Source organism: Elgaria multicarinata, chromosome 3, assembly GCF_023053635.1.
Source record: "Elgaria multicarinata webbii isolate HBS135686 ecotype San Diego chromosome 3, rElgMul1.1.pri, whole genome shotgun sequence".
Lineage (NCBI taxonomy): Eukaryota > Metazoa > Chordata > Lepidosauria > Squamata > Anguidae > Elgaria > Elgaria multicarinata.
This window is the reverse complement of record NC_086173.1, coordinates 15,742,473-15,752,371: the sequence shown is the minus strand read 5'-3', so window position 1 is coordinate 15,752,371 and position 9,899 is coordinate 15,742,473. Positions and strand designations below refer to the sequence as shown.

The window sequence follows — 9,899 nt, the reverse complement described above, 5'->3', positions numbered from 1 at the left end:
GTTAAATAAGTCTCCGGCGGCCATGTTTTCACGCCCTCCCTCCTTCATCCCTGGGCAAAATAGTACTTGGATCCATACTACGCGTGCGCAGTAAGGCCCCTTCGGATGCTTCCGCCCTCTTAAGGTGTCAGCGCGACAAAAGTCGCGAGCGGCCATTTTAGAACTCTTCTCAGAAGGCCACGTCTCTTTCCTTTCGGGCCGCCCCGTGTCACGTGGCGAACGGACCAGGGCGAGAATGGCGCCGCCGCTGATTGGCTAGTGGCCCTTCCCGACGTCCCCGGCGCGGGAGGCGGACGCGTCGGCTTAACTGCAGCAGGTTGGGCCTTGGCCGTTCTCTCACGGCTGGGCCATGGCGGGGGTCGGGCTGGGGCTGTCGTGGTTGGCGTCCGCGCTGTTGCTGCTGAGCGGGGTGCGAGGTATGGAGACCCTCCGTGGCTTCCGTAGCTCTTCTTGTGGGCCTCCCTTCACTTCTTTCTCCTCCGCGCCGCGGTGTGGAGAGACTCTCCGGCCAGGGGCCTGGTCTGGTCCCTTGGCCGCTTCCCGGTACGGCCCTTCTCGTCTCCCATTTTCTCGTCCGCGTCTCTCTCTCTCTCTCTTTTGTAAAAAAGAAATAATTCCAAGGGATTTTGCCATGTCTCTAGTCCTCAATATATGGAGTAGCTAGAGCCGCGGGGGCTCTGTTGCGTCCCCTCACTTTCTCACTATCTCGCAGCCCATCTTGCAGAGTTGTTGTGGGGTGGAGGTGGGCGGGAGACCAAGTATACTGCACAGCTCAGGGCAATATACGTGGAAGGTTGCACCACCTTTTCCTCGGAATAACCATGTGAGCTCACGCCTTGGGGAAAGAACTAGATTCTAAATAAATAAATAAATAGATAGATAGATAGATGTAATACCCAGGTTGGCTTCTGTTGACTGTTAGTACATAATCTAAAGCGAATCTCTGGTTTTGCTAACATAAGGGCTATCGCATATGTCTTTGTTTCTGATCTGTGCCTCACAAGGGACCAGTGTTTTGCAGACAGAACTCTTGCATCTGTTTGGATGTGTTTATTAGGGTGCAATACTATACATGTTTAGACAGGAAAAATAGTTTTTCAACTCCCAGCATTCACCAGGTAGCTTGTAGCTACTTGAGATCTCCCTGCCCTCCAACCAATCATAATAATGATCTAATTTGGATCATAATTAATTGAAAGTAAATCATACTCTGTGGGACTTGAAGTGAGTGAACACGTGTAGCATTCGACTTTGTCTGTGTAACAACTTCACCGTTCCATTTTATGAGTTATTATGAGCTGCAGACACACACACACACTTCTTCATTTTTGTTTTAATGTTTTGAGTTTAATTCTTCATGAGGCTGATGAAGATTTAAAGAATTTAAAAGCTTCCTCATGTCATTGCAGACCTGGTTTCTGTTTGCCCCAAACATGCTGGGATAAAGGAGCAATGGCCATTTTCCCTTTGACAATTTAAGTTACTCAGATCTGTTTCTAGCACTAATTTAAAACAGAGCAGATGTAAAGAAAAATATGGTAGTCATTCCATCTGCAAAATTTCTGATCAATTTTAGATGATGTACTAAGTAAATAGTGAATTTGGATATATTACCTAATGCTGTCTGAGGAAAATGGGAGTTGTAGTCCAAGACTTTGGGAGGGCATCTAGCTGAGGAAGAGTGAATGGAGAGTAATTTGGAGCTTCCAATGATCCTGTAAGGTACATCAGTATTTTCCCATTTTTACAATTTGTATATGGGACGGCTGAGAGAGAATGGCTTACTAGTGATAGAGTGCCCTTTCCTCGACTGGGAAAAATTATCCAGAAGAAAAGAAGCTCTTAATAAATTCTGAGAGAGTTCATGGTGGAGGTGAAGTTTTGATCTCTTAGCCGGTAGCTAGAGTTGTGCAAAGAAGGATGTCAGTCTTTTCCCCTCACACCTCCCCTAAATTCCTTGAGCAAATTTTCCATCTCCAAGTCCTTCCTATTCCTCTTGAGATTTGGGTTCTCTTCACATGTTATGTAGCAGCAAATGTGTGCCACTGCAGATCAACTTGATGGGGAGCCATAAGCAATTTTCTTGGCATGTATGGCTTTCTAATGTATACATTTGCTGCTGTACATATGTTTAATGAGACAATGGATGAAGTGCTGAACTGTTCACGGTGGACTATTCGTTCTTACCTGCTTTAATGGGGTTTGAAATGAGATTTGGCATGCATAGAAACATAATGTTTGTTCTGAGCTTGCTTAATGTATAAACCAATTTCTAGTGAAGCTGTTGAAGCAATTAACAGTAAAATGTCTGTAAAATGGTAGATTACAATATGAAACTTATAAACCACATCATAATAAATCAACATTCCCTAGCTCAGGCTGGCTGAGCATGGCAGAAAAGACCTGTTCTAAAAGTAGAAAGGGAGCTGATGACTGAGAAGGGAATTTTTCAACTGGGATTCTACTGCACTGAGAGTGATTTCAGGTGGTCAGTTCCTATCACTGCCAGTCAGAAGCTATTCTGTGTTTCCCTTCTAAACTTATTTTTCCTGGTAAGAATAAAGACCAAAGAAGTTATGGGAAAACACAAGAGGGTTACAAAGTGAATGTGACACTTTCTGGACCCCCCTTGCCCCTCCCGGTTAAAATTATGTGGATGAGACACAGTAATTGCACAGTAATAGACTTGTTTGGAAGCACCCTGAGATGAGGTGAATCATGATCATGCAGAGGCCATCAGTGAGGGAGGAAGCAGCAGCCAGGCACTTCTCCACCGTGCCTGGGTCCAGCTCCAGCTGAGAGCCCCCTCCCTCCTGCTACCAACTGTCTCTGCAGAGGCCACCAGTGAGGGAGGAAGCAGCAACCAGGCACTTCTCCACCGTGCCTGGGTCCAGCTCCAGCTGAGAGCCCCCTCCCTCCTGCTACCTACTGTAACTGCAGAGGCCACCAGAGAGGGAGGAAGCAGCAGCCAGGCACCTCTCCACCATGCCTGGGTCCAGCTCCAGCTGAGAGCCCCCTCCCTCCTGCTACCAACTGTAACTGCAGAGGCCACCAGAGAGGGAGGAAGCAGCAGCCAGGCACCTCTCCACCGTGCCTGGGTCCAGCTCCAGCTGAGAGCCCCCTCCCTCCTGCTGTCACCTGTAACTGCTGAACTTTCCAACTAAGATTGTAGTGCCTGAGTTTGCTTTCCTTTTCCCCCTCCTCCTCCTCCTCCTCCTCCCTCCCAATCCCCTTTCCTTTTGTGTCATGTCTTTTAGATTGTAAGCCTGTGGGCAGGGACTGTCAAGAAATACTTTTGTAAGCCGCCATGAGAGCCTTTTTTGGCTGAATGGCGGCATAAAAATCCTTAAATAAAAAAAAAAAAAAAAAAAAAAAAAAAAAAATGATGAGTTCAGCTTAAGAAATATTTAATAGATTTGCATACATATGTGCACGTATATGCATGCCAGTCTTGTTTTAGAAATCTGAATGCAGAGCCCTGACTTCTGCATTTGGGGGAGGGGTGTTGTTGTTTTAAAAAAGTGTGTTTTCTTTCTGATGAGGTCTGATCATTCTGATTGGTTCCTTTCATTAAGCAAGCAGAGGCAGCTGATGACAGCATTGGGTGGATTCTAGAAATATCTTGAGATACGTTCTGATATGACATGCTAAGTTCATAGAAATTCTGCCATGTAGTAGACCATCTTCTATGAATAGGCTCAAATGCTGTCTTTTCCTTTTACAAGTTCTAGATGTTTTGATTCCTAAGCCAGTTTCTTTTTCCTGTTAGCTGAAACCTGCACAGAACCAGTCATCTCTCCATCCTACTACACTACCTCAGATGCTGTTATTTCTTCGGAGACAGTCTTTGTTGTTGAGATCTCCCTCACCTGTAAGAATGGAGCTCAGGTGAGTGCCTGTATACTTGGCTTCTTTCACTTTATAGAGGAAATTTCAGTTTTAGTCCAGTGGTGAGCAGAAAATAAATCTGGATCATCTCTGCATGTTTTTCAGTACATTGGCAACCATGTCTGACTCCCAATTGTTTAACAATAGAAGCAAGAAAATGGCAGTACCACACACTCCATTATGCTGCTAAAATGAAAAAAGTTTGGGATAACCATGAATGATTTTTGTGTGTGGACAGACTGCATGCTCCGTTTCAGTACTGGTAATCAAAACAAATTCCTAGGCTTAGAATTCTTTATTTCCTTGGCTCAGCATTCCTTATGTCTTGCACAAGGCTCCAGTTGATGGATCTCTAGATTCTAAAAGAAGTAGATCCTGCAAGCCTGAGTTTTGCCCACCCCTGATCTAGTAGGTTTGGTATGGGTCTGGAAACCAGGAGGCAGAGTTCCAGTTTTGCAATAAGTGTGTCTCAGCAGGTAGCATGGCTTTGGATTTATGGTGGGTCCCATTCCATGGGCCTCCCATAGTGTACCCCATGCCACAGTAACTTGCCTCCCCGAACCATTGGCTGGTCTGGCTTGCTGTAGCCTCAGCCACTGAAGCGGGTGGCACATGTGCATTTTGGGAAAGACTAGAAAAGCATGTTTAGGAGCCATACCTCTCTGGGCCTCTTGTCAATGGCCCTTCAAGCTGTCTTGTTTGTAGGGCATTTGAACTAGGAGGGTCTGCCTATCCCATTGTTGAGGAAGGGTGGCAAAAGCTACACTGAGCTTTCAACATGAGGGTGTGTTGTGGATTTCTGTTCATGTTATATTCCTCATACTTTCTCTTGTAGAATGTTGCCCTCTATGCAGATGTCAATGGCAAGCAGTTTCCTGTCACTCGGGGTCAAGATGTTGGCCGTTACCAGGTAAGAACAAGCAGTGATTCCTGGTAGAGGCAGTGAAATGCCAGTGGCATGCTGTGGACAGGACAGTATTGGATGCAAGTTGACATTTTAGCTCAGTCATACATCTTCAGGGCAGCCTTGGGCAAGATATGTTCTCTCGGCTTGTGAATGAGCACCTTGATTTGTCAGGTTTGGGAAATGTGCTACCGTCAGCTTTTTCTACAACTTGTGATATTGTGTTAAAATCCAGAGTCCTGGCTTTCTCTTCTGATTTGTTTTCACATTCTTTGGTTTCATTATTTGAAAATGTAACAGCAAAGAAAAGCGCACTTACCAAAACCATGCAACAAGTGAAAATAAGCAATCCAGAGTTGTGTCCTGGTATCAAAACTACTGGTTCACTTTACTGATGCTTGAACAGTATCTGAGCAAGGATATTGTAGAATGAGCCTTTTCCAGTATGTATAGTTTGTCAGTAATGTTTGTGGCCTGGTAATATGAAACATGTGCAACTTGCTAGTAAACAGCTAGTTCGGCCTGTTGGCTTAGGGTGTATATTTGATGATGGCATTGCTGAACAAGTTGCCAGCCTTTGTGCACTATAACTAGGGAGTGGGGAGATAGTTGTCTCCTTTCACAAACGCATGGCTCTGGATTTATGGTGGGTCTGATTCCATAGATCTCTCCGTAGTGTACTCCATGCTAAAGCAAGCTGCTACCCCGAACCATTGGCTAGTTCGGCTTGTTGTAGCCCTGGCTACTGAAGCGGGTGGCACACCTACACATGTAACTGTGTGTGTGTGTGTGATGTCTGTTTGTCCCTGTCGAGTCAGTGAGGGTCTGGCTTCTCTCAGCACTGATCCAGTTATCCCTTTCTTGGGCAGGTCTCCTGGAGCATGGAGCATAAGCTGGCCCGCTCTGGCACCTATGAGGTGAAGTTTTTTGATGAAGAGTCCTATAGCGTCTTGCGCAAGGTAAGGTGGGCACTCTTGTGGGTAGAAGGAGAAGGCTTAGGTAGACAGTGCAGAGTCCGTGTTATAAGCAGTCAGATTTCTGGCAAATACTTTTCAGCATGTGAACTTGATAGTAATTTAAAAATCAGTGGCATGACCTTTCCAGTACTATAAGTAAGACAAATGTTTTGCAGATACTGTTGAGCTTTATCGTCTCTACCCTTTGTCTTGTAATCATTTAGCATTAATTATCTCTCCATTCCACTTCCTGTTTGTGCCTGTTTTTAGATAGGCTTCAGGGCATGTATAGAGTGTTTTTCCCTTGCCACTGAGCAACTGCAACCTGTCTTCACACACTTGGAGTAAAGAGTGAGGCTTCGTTCCAGGGCAGATGGCAAGGATCATATGAAGACCTGATCCCCAGTGCCTTTTTAAACAAGAATTTAAGCATTGTCCTCACCTACCTTGACGTTGTTCTGAGAACATTGTCCTAATATTTTCTTAAACCTTTAAATCAATAGCTCACTGCAATTTTCCTGTTCAACTGCTAAACCTTATGCCAGTCTATCATACCTTCTCGCTTTCTCCACTGGACCTATTCTTGTAGAGCTTTTTAGCGTAGGGCAGAAATGGGGAATCTTTCAGTCCAAGTGCCAAATTCCAATATAGAAATTGTCTCGGATGTAGGGTGGCGTTTACGTGCCCCAGTGTAGGGAAATGGTGATGGTGTCAGACCTGCTGGGAGAATACTGTTCATTGAGGAGTCCCATTTAATTCACTGACTTGCATGTAAGCCCAATCTTTTCCCCTGTCCTAGGCTCAGCGCAACAATGAGGACGTCTCCGAGATCAAGCCCCTCTTTACAGTCAATGTGGATCATCGAGTGAGTAAAAAGGGGCAGGGGAAGCCTGCTGTTCTGTGGGGGGGGGGGGGGAGATGCTTCCAAGGGTGGCCGTTGTCCCAAGAAGAGATGGGATAGAGCCTCTTTTACTGCCAAGGCAACTCTTTCAATATTGTGAGCAGGGTGGATTAACCAGGTTGTTCTTGGCAGTTTCTCAATGCAGTTTGTGTGTGTGTGTCCTATGAAGGGCACTTTTAAAGTTACTTGATAGTCCAAACATGGTGTTTGTCTCTTTGGCCTCAAAGGCAGAAGAAATCCAGATTCTGCAGGTAGGTGGGTTTTTTTAAAAAAAAAATTGAATCTGTTTTGCATGGCTTACCCTGCTATCAGTATTCAGATACTGAAATTACTAAAAATTGGCAAGAACCAGGAGACCATAAGGAGAGGAGTCCAGGAAGATTGGTGATACATAGTGTGCAAGAGTTGGGGAGTAGAAAAGGGATGTGGTGGTGGTGGGGCAATAAAGAGGTATGCCTAGCACTGAAATCTCAGCCATTAGAAAACAGCTCCCTGGCTTCTGAGATTTTACTGCACTTTAAAGCTTTCCGTCACTCCTGCACACCTTGAAGCGTGCTTTAAAAAGATGGAGGGAAGTCACAAAGATCAATGGCGCTTTGGCAAATACTGATTTATACACTCTGCAAGAATCCCTGCAGCCATGTGCAATGTTAAGTGTCAGTATCTTCCTTTGTGGTTCCATTTACTCACTTGAGGTGTAAGTGACTAGGAGATAACTTAAAGCTGACTTTGGCTGATGACTTGACCAGTCTGGGCAAATTTCTACCTCCACAAGCACTTCCCCCTAGAAAACAAAGTCATCTAGCACATCCCAAAAGAAACAAAAATCTTATAGTTGGACAGTATGGGTTTTCAGTGTTTCCCCAGTGATAGACCTGATCCCTGATTTACTGCATGGCTATTAAGAAGATTCCTACACCTGAATGCAAATCCCTGCTCTTTGTAGAAGCTTGTCTTTTAAGTCTCTCAGGACCCCTTGTCCTCACCACTGCTGTGCTGTGTTCTTTCCTTGGAGTATAGAGAAGATCCCAAAGTGGTGATACCTAGGAGATTCAGCTGCATAATTCCTTGTGCATCTCTTCACGTCTGCATAGCTCGACCAACCTATTTCTGTTCTTTCCCTCTTTGCCTGTCACAGGGAGCCTGGAATGGACCGTGGGTCTCCACTGAGGTGCTGGCAGCCTTCATTGGCCTCCTTGTTTATTACATGGCCTTCAGTGCCAAGAGCAACATCCAAGCATAAGTCACTTCAATAAACTTTTCACACCAACTGTACTGTCTTCTGTGTCCTTTCAGCGGGAGCCTAAAGATTACTGTACACTGGACTTCCACAACAGCTGCCCTTTGCCACTTCACTATACATAAATACGGCCTCCAAGTGGCCTGCCAGGCTATGGCTCTTGAAGGTCTGCTATTCATTGGTTTGGTTTGGGGTAGTGGTGGTGAAGTGAAGAGTAGAATGACCAGTGTTTCTGCTTAATCACTCATTCAGGCATTTGCTCGTACTGGGTCTCAGGATGGCAGGTTTGATGGAATCAAAGGAGTGAGAAAGAGCTAAAAAGGACTCAGCGTAGCAAATGCCAAGTGCGGATTCCTGGACTGGACCTGTAACTCTGCACACACCTTTCCCTTCGCTAAAGAAATGCCCTGGATTGTCTTAGCTGCAGAGGCTGTCTCAGTGGTGGGGATCGGCTGTGATGGCAGCTGCCTTTCCACCCTTGAGCTTTGGGTCTGTCTTCCTTTGCCTTAATCCTGTTAAGCAGTCTGTCCCTGGGTGCAGCAATATTCATGCCACAGCTCCTTATCCGCCTAATGACAGCGGCTCCTTGTGTGAAGCAATGCAGTGCGGGTGGGATTACACCACTGCTCTAAAGTCATGCTAATGCCAGATTAAAGGGGGAAAGCTAGCTACAAAGGGGCTGCAGGGAGAGCATCTCTGACAGGAAGAGCACACTGTGGTCCCAGAAAGGCAGTGAATGGGACTGGTTAGGGACAGGTCCCTGTTTGCTGTTTTTTAGAGTGAGCAAGCAAAGCTGTCTGGATAGCTCTCTCTCTCTCTGCTTGAGGATAGCTTGGCCTTGCTTGCCATTGAGAGTGGTTTGCTACTGCTTCTCTGACCCGCTTGACATAATGAGTTAGCATTGCTAGTTGCTCTGTTAACCATCTTGGCCCTTTCCCAGAAGTCGTGTGGGGTTTATGGATATCCCTGGCTTCAAATGCTGCACGTCCTCCCAGTTAGAAGAAAATTGGTGGGACTCTTACCTTTGTTACAACTCAGGGTTTCTGGGGGCCTCCAGTCTGTGTAGGCGGATAGCTAAATCCAGCAAGGAAGTTAAGTCCAGTTAATTTCATTAAATGTATTTGTTTAAACAAAAAGTTGGATTGTTAAATGCATGAATGATGAAACATAATGTGTGAAGAGCGGGTAGAAAATGTTCCCACTGGCTCCTGCCACTTGTGGCCTCCTTTTATTCCCTCTTTTTGATGACTGGGTTGCTTCTGCATCTTCTGAGTGGGGCCAGAGGCAAGGGAGTGGCAGTGGCTTCTTCTCCCATCACAGTATAGAAATGGAAAGACGGGGACATGGGGGCAACATGGAGCTATAAACCAGACTGTATGCATATGAGATTATGACTTGTGCTCCAAAGTTTCAGTAAGCCCTCCCAGCTCAAGTCATAGAGGAAGAGATGAGTGAAAAAGGTGAATGCCTGCACAGATGTAGCTAAGTGCTGGGTTCAGAGCAGAAAGAAGGAAACCCATTTCCCTCCTGTTTTCCAGCATCAGACCGTTTAGAAATAGGGTTCCAAAGTAATGTATAGTCACAACCCATACTATGAGGGCCAGATTTGGCCCAAAGGTTTCTAATTCTTGATCTACTGTAGCACACTGAAGGCTTACATATTTCTATTCTTTATATCGACCTTCCCTAACCTGGTGTTCTTTAGGGACTTCAACTCCCATCAGTCCCAGCCAGCATAGCCAGTAGTCAGGAATCCTGGGAGTTGTAGTTCCAAACATCTGGAGGGCACCAAGTTGAAGAAGGCTGCTTTATATGCTGCCAAGCCCCCAAAGTCGAATGAAAGTTAATTTGCTATTCCCCACCCCCACCCCGCTTGCTTTGCCTATGATATCACTGGAGATTCACTTTCTTTGATGTAGCCCTGCGCGTCTGCTGCACCAGTTTAATTGGTATGGATTCTCTTAAGAAACCCTGGGAATTGCATTCACGGTTCTGTGGCAAGACTACGAA

General features: G+C 45.7%; 1 protein-coding gene and 2 non-coding genes across 3 annotated transcripts; all 3 read left to right on the top strand.

Moving 5' to 3' along the window:
- Positions 1–307: 307 nt before the first annotated feature.
- On the top strand, positions 308–7,920 carry SSR4 (signal sequence receptor subunit 4). Its single transcript, XM_063123076.1, has 6 exons — positions 308–416; positions 3,770–3,888; positions 4,724–4,798; positions 5,662–5,751; positions 6,548–6,613; positions 7,788–7,920. The coding sequence occupies exons 1-6, from the start codon at positions 350–352 to the stop codon at positions 7,890–7,892; spliced, it is 522 nt and encodes a 173-aa protein (XP_062979146.1). The 5' UTR covers positions 308–349; the 3' UTR covers positions 7,893–7,920.
- LOC134397021 (small nucleolar RNA SNORA42/SNORA80 family) lies at positions 4,368–4,504 on the top strand. Its single transcript, XR_010025311.1, has one exon. It is a non-coding gene; the product is annotated as a small nucleolar RNA SNORA42/SNORA80 family (small nucleolar RNA).
- On the top strand, positions 5,420–5,557 carry LOC134397022 (small nucleolar RNA SNORA42/SNORA80 family). The gene has a single exon (XR_010025312.1). It is a non-coding gene; the product is annotated as a small nucleolar RNA SNORA42/SNORA80 family (small nucleolar RNA).
- Positions 7,921–9,899: the final 1,979 nt, after the last annotated feature.